Source organism: Drosophila miranda, chromosome XL (assembly GCF_003369915.1).
Source record: "Drosophila miranda strain MSH22 chromosome XL, D.miranda_PacBio2.1, whole genome shotgun sequence".
In the NCBI taxonomy this organism is placed as follows: domain Eukaryota; kingdom Metazoa; phylum Arthropoda; class Insecta; order Diptera; family Drosophilidae; genus Drosophila; species Drosophila miranda.
This window is the reverse complement of record NC_046673.1, coordinates 2,203,442-2,217,981: the sequence shown is the minus strand read 5'-3', so window position 1 is coordinate 2,217,981 and position 14,540 is coordinate 2,203,442. Positions and strand designations below refer to the sequence as shown.

At 44.2% G+C, this 14,540-nt stretch overlaps 1 protein-coding gene and 1 long non-coding RNA gene across 5 annotated transcripts in view; one reads left to right on the top strand and one right to left on the bottom strand.

The window, feature by feature from the left end:
• LOC117188559 overlaps positions 1-14,540 on the top strand; it is a 42,572-nt gene that overhangs the window by 22,686 nt on the left and 5,346 nt on the right. The gene's annotated exons all lie outside the window — the stretch shown is intronic.
• LOC108164978 (neurotrimin) overlaps positions 850-14,540 on the bottom strand; it is a 54,863-nt gene continuing 41,172 nt past the window's right edge. For 2 of the 4 annotated variants that reach the window (XM_017300998.2, XM_017300999.2), the window contains exons 7-10: positions 7,027-7,146; positions 6,239-6,409; positions 4,328-4,383; positions 850-4,205 (exon numbers count right to left, since the gene is read on the bottom strand). In XM_017300998.2, the coding sequence (XP_017156487.1) occupies positions 3,768-4,205; positions 4,328-4,383; positions 6,239-6,409; positions 7,027-7,146 (785 nt within the window). In that variant the 3' untranslated portion in view covers positions 850-3,767. The remainder of the gene's footprint in view (positions 4,206-4,327; positions 4,384-6,238; positions 6,410-7,026; positions 7,147-14,540) is intronic. The other 2 variants (XM_017300996.2, XM_017300997.2) reach the window with 1 other exon arrangement.

Below are 14,540 nucleotides of genomic sequence, written 5' to 3'. Positions count from 1 at the left end.
GAGTGTCATCAAATCATGTTCAAAGCATATATCATCAATCCTGAAGTGTTATCATCTTGCTCGCAGTGTTCCGCAAGTGGATTGTCAGGGTTGCAGATTTCTATATTTTATATTTTGTCGACGAGATCTCCCACATTATTCTGCATAACTCCTGATACATTTCCCATTTTATATCCCAATTAAAATTAAAGTTTGGCTCAAGTATTTTAACTTATAGTCATATTCACAATTTCTATTGTGATCTCGTATCAATCTATGTATGCTCAAAATTGCCCAACGTTGACCAAAAGCAGCTTGAAGACCTTATAGTTTCTTTCGGGCTCTGGCAGAAACTACTAAAAATGTATCCGTCTCTATTACGATCTATAGACGCTCTGTGGACGCTTTAATTGTTCAAATTGCCTCCAAATAAAAGGAAAAGTGCTGATGGTTAAGCTCGTCTGTTCATGCTGATCAAGAATATATGTAAATGTACATATACATGAATTTTTAGGGGCGGAAAGGGATCCTTCTGTGATTTTCAAACTGGCAGGACTGCAAACGACCCAAGGTGGCGCTTGGTCGGGCTCATGTGAAAAGACTGTCTGACATGTCTAGATGTTAGATGTTGTTTATACTATACATACGTTCATATGTATGTATTTATGTACATATGTATGTATGTATATTACGACTATTTGTGGCTTCCTTCTGCCTTTAACATTCGAGAAAACTTCACTATTTCCATGTTTACTTACCTTACTTAGCTTACCTAAGCACAGGAGCAGTGGACCTGCTACTATGTATATAGAAAGTTTATTTTGGGTACTGTACAACAAAAATCGATATATTTCCATACCTTTTTTCCATATATCTTTATCTTTATTTTTTAAATTTATTTTCCATTTTTTTTGTCTTGATTTTTTTGTGTTTTCCTGGTAGCTCGCACAGCTGAAATATTTTGTTGTATATCAGATTTTACAGTACAAACGTTTTTGTTTTGCTAATTTCTTATGTACATAAAAACAAATCCAACTAAATTCTAATAATTTTACTTAAATGTGTTTTAACATGAGAATCATGAATTTTCGCATTATGCGGCATACTTCTGTTTTTCATTTTTCATTTTCCGATTATCGTTTTTGTTTTTATTTGTTCTTTTACGTGTTGAATTTGTTGGATATTCCCATTGGATGTGTATTATGCAATATTTAATTGTTGAATATTTGTATATTTAGTTTATGGTTTATCTTTGTATGGTTGTAGCGTAGTAGACATTGAATGCTTTACGATTTGAATGGTTTCTCTTGCTTCTGGCTGCTGGCTGCTGTCTTACGAGTATTTCACGTTCACTTAGGTATTGTTATAGTTTTTCTTAGTTTCTTTTCCTATTCCCTCGACTCGCGTAGTTCCCCTTCTTAGATTCTTGGGGGTCTGTTTTTCTCCCATATCTTTCCCTCATTCTCATTCTTTTGCTTTATTCCCGCTCCTGCCTGACTGCAATCTGAACAATTTGATCGCATGGGATTTCTGTGTACATATACATACATACATATACATACATATATGGATATGGATATTTATTTTTTCTTACACTTTTAGATTAAATTTAACTTTGATTTGCTAGGCGATATCGTTACTCATTATATCCACCAAAAAAAATATTCCCTATGTATAATTAATTTTACTTTATCATATATAAAATGTATCGTCTCCTCCCCTCCTTTTCCCTTTGCCTGCTTATACGAGTGCATATCCTCCTGGTACGTATATGAGTCAGAGTACATCTGAGTAGTCAGCTTTTAAAGACTTGGTTACTGGAATGGGGCTGCAATTGAGGGGAGGGGTCAAGGTTCTAGGGTCTAAGGTCTAGGGTCTGGATCGGGGATATGTGGTTTATACAAACATATGTGTGTATGGTATGGGTATTAGTGTATATTTTGGATATGAGCACACAAATTCTATTTGATTTATTTCCGTCTTTTCCGTCTTACTTTTTCTTCTTTCTGAGTTGCTTTTAATGCTTTTGGCACATTTAATTCTGCTTTTTCTGCCTCGTACTCAACTCCTTTTGATTTACATAATATTTTAGCATTGAATTGAATCGAGCACGCACACACATGTAGATATTGGATATTCATATACGTATACGTATGGACTGTGGGTGGTTCCTGTATCTTTCTCTGCCTGTCTGTCTCTGTGCATGGGATAGAGCCATGCACCGGTCTGGTCTGTGGCTCTAGTGGGGATGCTCTAGTGGGAGTAGTTAGAGACCAAGGATCCAAATTATTATTTTCTTTGCACGGTAACAAAGGTCTGCTTTGATAGGGGCGCAGTGAGGTGAACTAATTCTCACAGGAATGGAGAATCCCAAGTGGGTTGCACAGAACTGATTAAAAATCGAGTAACGTACTCTATGCTCTGGCAGTGAATGGTTACAGCTGCCCATTGAAATGGCGAAATCTGCATATTGTATAAATACTTTCTCTATCAGTAATTCATTCTCTCAAACTGAAGCAATTATGGCATTCGGGACACTCATCTAGTTGGTTGGAACTAGCTCATAGTTCATAGGATATGGATGCACTTCAAGTGACATATTTAATTTAATATAATTTAATTTAATTTGGCTCTCCCAAATCAGTTCCCCTTATTCCAACCACCATAGAATTGGTACTAAGTTGCTCACGTAGAACGTCCCCGAAGGTGACCAGTACCACACCTGCACCCGCAGCCGCACCCGCACAGAGGTTCGGTCCCAGGTTCGGAAGAGTACCTACGCAGCTGGCTTACATCTAGATTCTAGAGAGACCCACGGACGTCCGCAGTTAGTCTTTTGAGCTATGCAAAGGAGACAAACAAAACGAGTCAAAAAATAGAACCATGACATCAACGAAAACGTTCTCCAGATCACTACGAGTGTAGATATTTACAATTTATGGGTTGCATAGTTCGTCTGAACATTTGCGATTTTACTTCAACGTCAAGTCTACTCCACTAGTCCATGACTGGCTTCTTTCAGCTTCTCCTCCTTCTCCCCCCTTGAGCAGGCCACTTTTATATACAGAACTCTGGGCTAACAGAACGTGGCTTATCATCTCCACACATGTACGAGTATGTATTTAGATATACAATATATTTCCCCTAGAAAAACACAAAAACCACAGAACACAAAAACCAAATAACAAACACCGAACGTAGAGGTCTGCTTATAGGTTAGACAACTAGATCATCATAATAGCTATCGATATATGTATATTTGGGGTACACATGCAGATCGTTCCTTAGTCGCACTTAGTCAATGTGTACTCCAGAGCAGCCAAAGGCATTCAAAGAACCGAACACCGATAAATCTTATTATTTTTATAGTTGATTTTCTTCTTCTTCTTCGTTTTCGTTTTCGTTTTCGTTCCTTTTTCTTTTTCATTTTTCATTTTTCATTTTCCACTAACGAGGTAACATTTAAACGCATTTTATTTTCCACTTAACTACGAAACTTTAGTTTTTCCACTTGCTTTTGATTTAATATTCATTCAATTTGGCCTGCTCCTTTTCTTTCCTCCTTTTCTCTCTCTCTCACCCTTTGTAATTAGCAAGATGATTAGGTCGATGATTTATGCTCGGACTTTCCAGTCTCGTGTGGGGGCCAGGAGAGACAAGAACCGAGGGTCATAGACACAGGGAGGTAACGAGAGAGAGAGAGAGAGAGAGAGAAAGAGATGGAGCTCGTTCCCTGGGCCCCCATAATCGCGTTTGTATAATTACAATTGAATTAAGCTATAATAATCTTACTTTGTTGATGGTGTTCGGGCTAATCCTTCCACGCTCCAGCCAATGCCATTTGCCCCGGCCCTGGCCGTCGTCGCTGATCTTTCGCAGTACTCGTGCTCAGCATCCCCAGCCCCATTCAGCTCAAGTCTCAGATTCGTTTCCTTTGTGTCCTTTTGTCTGGCGCCCTTTGTGTAAAAGAACATTGTTGCCGCCGCCGTTGTGGTTGTTGGTGCCACCGCCTCCGCTGTCGCTGTCGTGGCTAATATTACCAATAGGGCTAATATAAATGTCTTGATTAGCTGCATTGTACCCTGAGCTGGGGCTGGGGCACGGGTCGAATCTGCGGAGCTGCCCAGCTCAGGCTCCTGCGTGCGGTCCTTGTAGAGACGACCGTTCTGGTTGCGTGCGCCCTCTTCGTGCCGGTTCTCCTTGTGCCGGTTCTCCACCTCGTGTCTCTGCATCAAGAGAGAGCGTTTTATTTGGTTAACGGCCTTTAAAAGTTGTTCAAAAGTACTCGTTGTTGTGGTGTGGACGTGATATACATAGGCTGTACTTCGATCTGAATATGAATACTTACTGTTACTTCGTTGATATCGTCATCGCGCATTTGCTTCCTGCCGGGACGTTCCATTTCTGTGGAAGCAGTGCAATCATCTTTAATTCAACTAGTTTTATTTATTTATTTAACTAACAACTAACTGCTAACCATGGTTTAAAATATTAACAAAAAAGGGAAATGTAGGAGAGAAAAAAAAACATACAGTTCGAGCACACTTATTGTACATGTACATATATACGAGTATGTTTCATTCTTCAGAGCCACTAGATTGTATTGGACGAACAGCTGATAGTTGAACACGGAACTCAGAGGGATATATTACACTCGTGTGGATGTAAGCCACAGTCAGCAGGAAGCGTTTCCGACCGCTAAAGTACAGTCATCTCTGTCCGTCAGTCCCATCTAACGCTTAGATCTCAGGCAACATAAAAGCTAGAGCAAACCTATTTTGTGTGCAGATTGCTGTGACAACACACTGCCACAAGTGTATCTCAAATATCGGGCACTCGAGTTAAACAGCTCAAACAGAAGGATCCCATCTATTATGCTGCCAAAACGTTGCGATCGGAGCACTACTCCCCTGACTTCCATGCCACGCGCCCTCTCTCGCTCCCGGAAACTCTCTCTGAACCATCTCTTTGACACTTTCTTTGACACTCATCTTCGTCCAGTGTGCATTTTCTAGTGCAGCAAGCGAGATATAACGGCTGCATGATACTTCGAAGGTGGGATAGAAAGAGAGTGAGACAGAGCGATGCTGCGGTTCTCTTCGTAGATCAGACGCGTTTTTGTTTTGCGCTCCGCATATTTTCCCTTTGATTTACATAAACAACCGGTGTTTTCATAAATAAACATTAAATACCTTCCTAATCCACCTACTATCTGGAAATCTACTCTATTCCGCGAGTTTCTATTTTGATTTGTGTTTAATTATTAGTTATTGAACTTCAAATTTTTCGGCGTCGGCTTGTTGTGTTTGTGTTGTTGCCGTGAGTACATTACATTGCATTACAGCTCTCGTCTCTCGTCTTGCAGCTTTTGTTGTTTTATCACTCTCTCGCTATCACCGCAACTTCAATAACTGTTCTTTCTCTCTTGCTCTTTAAACTTTCTGAGCAATAGCGCTCTCTGCCTAGTACCTCTCGCTATAACCTCTCTCCACTCTGCTCTCTTTTTTTACCAATTCCGCTTTGAGCGTTGTCTGGCATATTGGTCTGATACCAATTTTCTCTTTTTCGCAAATTTTCTTTAGTAAATAAAGGCTAGAAAATATTTAAGAATTCTGATCCAATAGGTCAATAGGTGATAAGGTGAAGGGAGATAAACGAAGTGCCAGCAAAGTTGAGAGAGTCCTACTACAATCGTGAGCCGCGACTCACAACGCTGTGACTGATACAGATTTTTTGTTAGCATATTATAATTAAATACTACTAAGAAACAATCCTCTATCAATCAGTTTAGAAAGCTGATTTAATGGACACCCGTTTAGATAATATTTTGAACAACTTTGGAATTGTTTTGAAAATTTAAACTTCCAATATTAAAGGGAAGAGTATTGTTCTGCCTGAAAACAAAAAGTCGGCAATATAAATTTCAAGGCATGCCACATCTTAGTAAAAAGTAAGAAGATTATCATTCATTCATTCATTTGAATATGTTAGTGTACTCCTAATGGAAATGTGGTGTTGGTCAGTAGCTCCCTGGAGCATCGGTTGGAATCAACTTAACTCATCTAGTGACCAAGCTTGAATATAAGTTAAGGAGGAATCGAGACCAACTGCAATCAAATACATAGTACATGCACATGCGATATCCAGCTCATCCGGTGAATCAGTTTATTGGAAACCCAAATACATCTACATTAATCTAATATACCCCTTTACTCTCTAGGTACCGGGTATAAGCACGGTGTACGAGTATATCACTTACCATACAGTCGAATGGTGCCTTCCGTGTCCCCGATGCTGTTCTTGGAGATGCACTTGTAGCCTCCGAAATCGCTCGACTGCAGCCGCTTGATGTGTAGCACCATCTCCATGGAGTACATGTTGTGCTCCTTCTCGGTGAGGGCATAACGATCGCCGGCAATAATCATTTCACCTGCGACAGAGCGTAGAGCAGACGATGAAAACGAGATGAGATGTGATGAGGTGGCTCGAGGTGTGAATGGAGTCATGAATACGAAGCAGGGCCGAAGCAGGAGGTTTAACCAAATGAGTTTAAGTTACGGGAAAGGAGTGAGGAGCAGAGAGAGAAAGCATGAAGCATGAAGCATGCAGCATGAAACACGGAAAATGCTGTTGATGAGAAGTCGAGCCATTGATGATGACATTTCTGCCATGGCTGCTGAACGTTTCACGTTTACGCTGTGGCTCCTGTCACGTTTGCAATATACGTCAAATGCACTTGACAAAAGAGCCATCCAGCCAACTCTCTACTCTCTACCCACTCTCCTTACTCCTTTCTCCACACCAGTCCTCTTAACAACAAAATATTTCAGCGTCGAACACGAACCAAATAAAGACAAATTGCGGCATTGAAAGGTTTATAAAGTTTCAACGACTGTACCAAACTTGGAAATGCTAAATGAAAAATTCAATTCGTGGCCAATGGTGGCAACCTTTGACTGCCAGTGCCACTGCCAGTACCACTGCCAGTACCACTGCCACTGCCAATGCCGTTGCCGCCATTGCTCCCGTCACTACTCCCTGGCTTACCATTCTCGCGCTGCCAGTAATTGATGGCCTTTGGCGATGCCTCGACATTGCAAATTAATGTGACATCCGTTAGGACCGGGGCGCCGACCAATTGATTTGGCACTTGAACCAGCGGATGAACTGCGAAAGAGAGCCAGAGAAACAGAAAAACAGAAAGAGAACGAGAACGAGAAAGAGGAAGAACAAATAGAGAATGAGAGTTAGTAAGTTGGTTATGCCAATCCCAATTGTTAGTCCATCAGCCGCTGTGACCTTGTCGCTCCCTACCGGGCTAGACTGGCAATTAAGCCCCAACGGACCAGAGTCGAACTTCAAATCAGTGCCCGGTCTCAGTTCGTCTTCCAGTCCCAGTCCCAGTCCCAGTCCCAGTCCCAATCCCATCCCTCAACCTTTTTACGAGACGATTGAAGGCAATCGTTTCCCTTGCATCTCTTTCTCGCTGCTCGTATTAACAACAACAGCTCTAGACCCCAAAAACAACAACTGATACGATTTTAATTGAAAATGAATTATTTTGTTGTTAGAGAGCCAACAATCCTGGCCAACAATCAGAGTCGGGCTAACCGTCCATCCTTCTCGCCCAGTAGTCAGTGGAAAAACGAAAGTGGCTTTTTCTCTTTTTCCGATCCCAATTTTTGTTGTTTTTCCGTCCTCTTGTTGGCTATACACTCACTTGGTTGTGGCTTTTGTTGATAAGAGTTGGCTCCATCAACCATTTGCTTGATAGCATGATGATCCCTTAAGGGCTTAACGAGTCTTTCATTCAAAAATAATGATATCACACGGGAATTGTGGATTTCCTTAGATGTTCTGTATTCGTTCATATGTCATTTAATCAGTGATGTGGATAATTTTTGGCTGGGAATGATCATGGGTAGGATACATGTTTCACTAATGGTTCAGTAAATTGGAACATACTTCAAAGAAAGTCCTTTGGGTCACTGGATGATGCTCATCTTTAATTGCATAGAACTACCCTAGTTTGCCCTTTAGTTACCACCAATTTTACATTCAGTATGCGGAGAAGAATATCTCATTTGTCCTCACTTTCTTTTTCGTTGGATATCCTGGTTAGGGCATTCAGAGTGCACCGTAGTCATTGCCTTTCTAGTGGCTTCTGTCCTTTGGGACTTTAACCATGTTTTGTGTGTCGTGTTGAGATTTTAACGTTCAGTTTTTCCTTATTTTCATCATTTGTTGCCCCTTTTTTGTCCCTCCTTTCATCTCCCTCTAGCTCCTGTCTTTGAGGCTGGGCTGTCTTGGTTGGCTTGAGGGAACAGAACAGCGGCACCAGTAGAGCCAAGGGCCATAGGTCCGGACCACAGCCGTAACCAGCTCGGGGCCAGCCACTCTCCGTCATTGTTTTTTGGCTTTTCAACTTTGGTCTTCTCGTCCGAAGCCTCTCCTCCTCCTCCTCCCACTCCTCCTTCGCCGTGGCAGCTGGCTGCCATCCGCTGCCGTTGGCTGTGTTCGAGCGTTCATTATTGGTCAATTTATTGGATTTGTGCATGCTCCATTCTACATTCCCCATGTGGCCGTTTCCGTGTCCGTACTTCTGTCCGTGTGGGGCTGCTTCTTCGCTGCTCCTTCGCTGGGAATAGTGCAGCATATGTCGGGTGTTGCTTGTGTGATGTGTGGTGTACACTCCTGCGCCACCCCACACCACCCTACGCCACCCCACCCAACCACCATGCCCCGCGGTAGCCTTCCACTTATTGAAAATTCAATTTGTCCTAATAGAGTTTTGTAGCAGGCAGCTGGTTCCAGCGACTCAAAGATGCAACGGCCGAAATAGTAAATATTCTTCATGCACCTCTGCATGAGAAAAGAAATAAGAGAGAAAGAGAGAGAGGTAGAAAAGTAGTGAAAGGAGAATAAGATTGAGAGAAAGAATAATTTTCCTGCTGGATTTTTCTTTTATTCGCATTTCTTAATGGCTTACTTCCATTGGAAGTCTTTAACGCCTAGCCTAGCCCGATTCTGAGGTGCTGCTGGTGTCGCTGTCCTCGGTGCTGCTCTCGCTGGTGCTATCGCTGCTCTCGCTGGTGCTATCGCTGCTCACGCTGGTGCTATCGCTGCTCTCGGTGGTGCTATCGCTGGTGGATGCACTATCAGTGGTACTATCGGTGGTGCTGTCACTGCTGGAGCTGCTGTCGGTGGTGCTGTCACTGCTGGAGCTGCTGTCGGTGGTGCTGTCACTGGAGATGCTTTCTGTGGTAGAAGCGCTTGGGGGTATGGGCCAGAATGGTCTAGGACGACGACCCGGGGGACGGCGACCCGCGGGACGACGACCTGGGGGACGACGTGGCGGAGGACCACCTGGTCCACCGAAACTACCTGGCCCACCAAAGCCGCCTTCATAGCTGCCTGGTCCTCCATAGCCATCGAAATCCCTACGACCACCTCGACCTCCTGGGCCACCAGGTCCGCCCAGAGCGCGACTCCGACTGCCTCCACCTCCACCTCCGCCACCGCGTCCTCCACGACCACCGCCAGGACCGCCTTGGGCCATGGCCACCGCTATAAGAGCGAGAAGAGCAAGTCCAATGTATTTACGCATGCTTAGTCTTAGATATCAATCAGATGAGCAACTGACTTTACCGCCCACCGAATCACCTTTTATAATCAATTGGAAGGCCTTCTCTGGGCCTTCGCTGCGTCATAGCTGACGTCAAAATAGTGGTATATTTTTGTGTGCATAGCTGGAACATGGCCGAAACCACCGAAAGAGTGCCAGCCAGCCAGCCAGCCAGACAGAGAGTTCAGTCAACGGCTGGCAATGAAACCCCCAAAATCCATTGCTGCCGTTCCATTCTTCTTTCGTTCCGTTCTCTAATCATCGGAGTGGGGTTTTCAGACCCGGGATGACAGGTGTCGATTGTTTGAATTGGCCGTTGTTTTTTATTTGCCCCGTTCTGTCCGATGCGTGGGTTGCGGGAGACAGGCGAGTGTTGGCCTGGGATGGAAAGGTGGTCTGCCTTACTTGAAAAGAGTTGTTTGCAGGCTTACAAAACAGAATATTCACAAATTATAATCAAATATTAAAACGCTTTTGAAGTAGATGGACGTATGTGAGTATATCAACAAAAAACCAGTAAAAAGAAATTTTATTTTCATTTCCAAAGTAAGACAAACTTGCGCACACTTCAGAATTTCTTTAAAATAAATAAATAACATAGAATTGCCTTTGGGGTAGAGTTCTATCCAATCGGCGGTAGCCAACTGTGGACTGTATCCAAAAAAGTAAAAAAATCGAACAATTTAGTTGAACCACCGATTAAAGTAGCTTTTGTATTTTAACAAATAATTTTTAAACACCACTTTGGAAATATAACGCCTTCTGCTTGCAAGATGGCGGCAAAAAGCCAAGCTTCTTAAAGGGTAGCGGATACAAAAAGTTTGGAACGTTTGGCTAGTGAAATAATTATTCACTTGGAATCTTGTGGAGGATTGCTTGCCTCAGAAGAACGCTTATTCTTTTATTGCTGATGATAATTCGACACACTGTTACCCATTGGAACAATCTAGATGCAAGGGAATCCTTTCTTATCCTATCCAAAAACCTCAAAAGGTTCAAGAAACTATTTGACATTTCAATGATGTTCAATAAAATAACTGGCTGCAGACTTTGCAGCCTCTAAGTGCCACACCAACCCGGCTAAATGCCCACAGAGCTTTCGTTCTGTGATTCCAGACTCTGCACTCCACAGTGGAGTCCTCCAGAGCCAGCGCTACAACCAGTATATCTATCTCTCGTCTGTTCAGGATTCTGCTAGCGGCTTGCCTTCACATCCTTCTACCTTAGATCTGATGTTGTGCTCCTGGCGACGGCCGTCTTTCTCGTTAAGAATCGATCTGGAGTTTTAGTTCCTTATTGTGTTATCCTAGATTTAAGATCACAATTGCATCTCGACACATTATGGTTCGCCCAGCAGCTTCAGCCTAGGAGAACTGAAGGATCTGTGAAGCGTAATAGCCGATTAAAATATACCATATAATATTCATCTTGGCGTTCATGCATTTTTTAAAGTCTTCATTGATGCGCGCTTTTTCTATGATCTCCTCTCAGTTTGATAAGCCTAAAGGCGGAGAGTCTCTTTTGCAGAAGATCGTGGAAATCTTTGTATGTTTTGGGAAGCATCAGCGGCACCAGAGTTTCGGTGCTGACCCTAGGCCCTTCTACTGCTTCCAGTGTCTGTCGCTCGTGGTCAAACCTGTGGTAGTCGAAGAGGACGTGTCGCGCGTCTTCCTCTATGCCTGGGCCACACTGGGGACCCTGTCCTCTATTTCATGGCCGAAGCGTTTGAGGTAGCTGCGGAAGCAGCCATGTCCGCTCAGTGCCAGGGAGATCCAGGCCGTGCCAAGTGCCAGGCCGTGCTTCCTTCCAACCCAGCATGCTATGCGTGGGATGCGTATCCCACCGGGTCTGCCATCTGTCAATGCTGATCCTTCTGGCGTTGTCCGTTAACTCGGCTTTGGTGGGTACCCCAGCTACACTGTCCTGCATGGCGTCGTAGCATCAGCGTCGTCACGACGCTCGTCAGCAGCTTCCTCGTTGCCAGCTTCGGTCATCTGGTGTTCAGTAGCATCCTGGATAGCGCTACCGGGGTCCGGCCGGCCTTACAGGGGACGTACTCCAGGTGTTCTTTGTACGTGCGCGTGACTCCTAGGTACTTGATAGACCTCTGCGATTGGATCGTGGTCCCACCAACCTGCACTCTGGCGGTCTCAACCACTTTCCGGCGCGATATTAAGACTAGCTCCAGTCCCGCGGCGGCTAGCCATGCCTCTACGGCTTGGACGGCCACTTTGGCAAGATCTTCCACGGAGGCGAGTTCCTTTTCTACTGCCACTATCGCTCTATCCAGAGCAGGTGCCCCAAAACGGAGCCCTGAGGGACTCCGGCTGACACTTCGAATGTCCTGGAGCCCAGACTCGTGTCCAAGGTGAGCACCCTGTTGCTAAAATAGCTGCGCGCTATATTCAGCAGATTGCTTGGGATGTTATGCATATGTGCTCAGAGCCTCCAGTGTTCGACCCCAGTCTACCGAATTGAAAGCATTCCTGATGTTCAGGGTCACCACCAAGAAATAGGGCTTTGTGCCACCTCTCCACTTGGTCCTAGTAGTGGCCCTCTCCGTTATTTCTACAATCCTTCTAAGGGCGTTCAGCGTCGACCTCCCTCTCCTGAGCCTAGATACAATAAAATGCAATGTGATCTGATCCAGATGCAGGACTTACTAGCTTTTCAGTATGCTCCTGTTTTAAGAGCTTTACCATCGCGATTTTGAAAAAAAGAAAATGTGTACTTTAAAACTAGGTGAAGCATACTCAAGTTATGTGGAAAAACGCACATTTATACCCGATACTCAATCAATATATGTGTTGCTATCTCGCCCCCCTCCACCGGAAATACTATTTCGCACACTACACAAAGAAGAGTGTGCGAGGGAGAAAGATTAAAGGCGTTGAAGGGAGTTGGGTAGCCACTGCAATTGAGGCTTTGCCTTCCGGCTATAATAATGATCCACATATGGATGCCACAGATTTTCGTCGTTTGTGGGGGCGAAATGTTGGTCGCGTTAGCTTTTATAGTCTCTGAGATCTAGGCGCTCATCGAGGCGGACGTATGGACAGACGGACAGACAGACATGGCTATATCGACTATATCGATACTTTATGGAGTCGGAAAAGCTTCCTTCTGTGTGTTGCTCTCAGTGGTGGATGTCACCACTCCCGCTGAAAGTTCAACGTGTCCATGTTGAGCATCCTGTCGCTAAAATAGCTGTGCAATATATTTAGCAGATAGTTTGAAATGTTGTCCAGAGTTCGACCCGAGTCACTTAGTCACCCTTATATCGGGTATATACTATACCCTAACCATAAAAATAACCATAATTGATTAAACAATTTCGGAGCCCCAAGTCTATCAGAAATGGTTTAATTCCCGGAAAAAAACCCCTAGAATTAGCAATTAAATGAACCAATCAATTGACTGCGTACCGCATTGGGCACATACTAGAAGTACCCACAGGTAGGAAATGGTAGCACCTTAGACTAAACGAAACAGGCTCATCTATCCCACAGGCAGCTAAGGAATCTGACTCCTCCTTCAAGGGCCACCATCTACTTAGCAGTGGGCTAAGACTTTAATTTCGCACACCTTTTTAGCGCTAATACACGTCCCGCCCTTGCAAAGCCCAGGATCTACTTAATTTTCTGATTAGAATCAATCAAGCAGTGCAGGCAAGCGCCTAGGGGTGGGGCGTCACACAATGACAAGAAATCAAAGGCAAAGCTAGCAGCTCTCTCTCAGCCACTTAGGCAATGAGAAGACGAGAACAGAGTGAGAGAGAGAGAGAGAGAGAGAGAGAGGAAGAGGCGCCACACTCGCCTCTTCTCGCACACAGACGTATGTATGTACATACATATGGGTTTTAAAATTGAAATTGAGTCGGAGGAGCGTCTTCGGCGTCTTCGGTGCCAATGTCAGCAGAGGAGGTTGAGAGCGACCAAAGGAAAAAGCCAAAAGCAATAACGGAACAAAGGAATAAGGGGAAAGGAGAGCAGCCTTATCGATGCTGAGCGAGGACAGTACAGAGAGAAAGTGAACGAAGGTCCTACCAACCCAACTGATGGAAATGAAATGACAAAAGAAATGAAATGAAAGAAAAAAACCTGAAAAACGAATTTGTGGCATAGATAAAATAAAAATGAAAATTAATTTTTGCGTCACACAGTGCGAAAGGGGGCCAGACAGCGCGAGTGTGTGGCAAGATGCTCCATCTCTCGAAAAGTGGCGAAACATTTTCACGCCCGTGTCAATATAATTTCTAGATAAGACCTTGTCTTCCGCCAGGGTGCTGCTTTTTTCTCTTTGTCCTTTTCTTTGTACCCCCTCCCCCTCCCCCTAACACCCATCGTATGTTTTTCTTACCTAGGTACATATTTGTATGTCTACTTATGCCCACCTACTTATGTTTCATCCGTCTTATGTCTCCTTCACCTCCACATCCACATCCACCTGCACCTCCTCCTTCTACTGCTTGCAAGCCCTCTTCTGACTGGGTCGACTCTGCTTGCAAGACCACCTCTTACCTGCTTCTACCGCTTGCCAAAATGTCGTCGTTCAAACTTTTGCCCGCTTGGAAAATTTCATTAACTTTGATGCAGGAAGGTAAGGCAGGGACAGAGAGAGCATGGAAGAGGGCCGGGAGTACGGGAAAAAGTGCGGGAGCTGCCCTTAACAATTACACCGCACACACACATCCGCACACCCACATAAAGACATATGTATATGTATATGTATATGTATATATAAACAAATGGGGAATGCCCCTTAAAGTTTTACAACAGGAACGTGACGTTGCTTGCTTGGATGTGGATATCCACCCTGCCGCCCCAGCGTTGCGTCGCGTTGCTGTCCTAATGCATTTGGAAAGTTTGCCGGCCACGTGAAGGAAGCTGCCGGATATCGGAACGGAAACACTTGCAGTTGGCGCCCATAGCGTTAT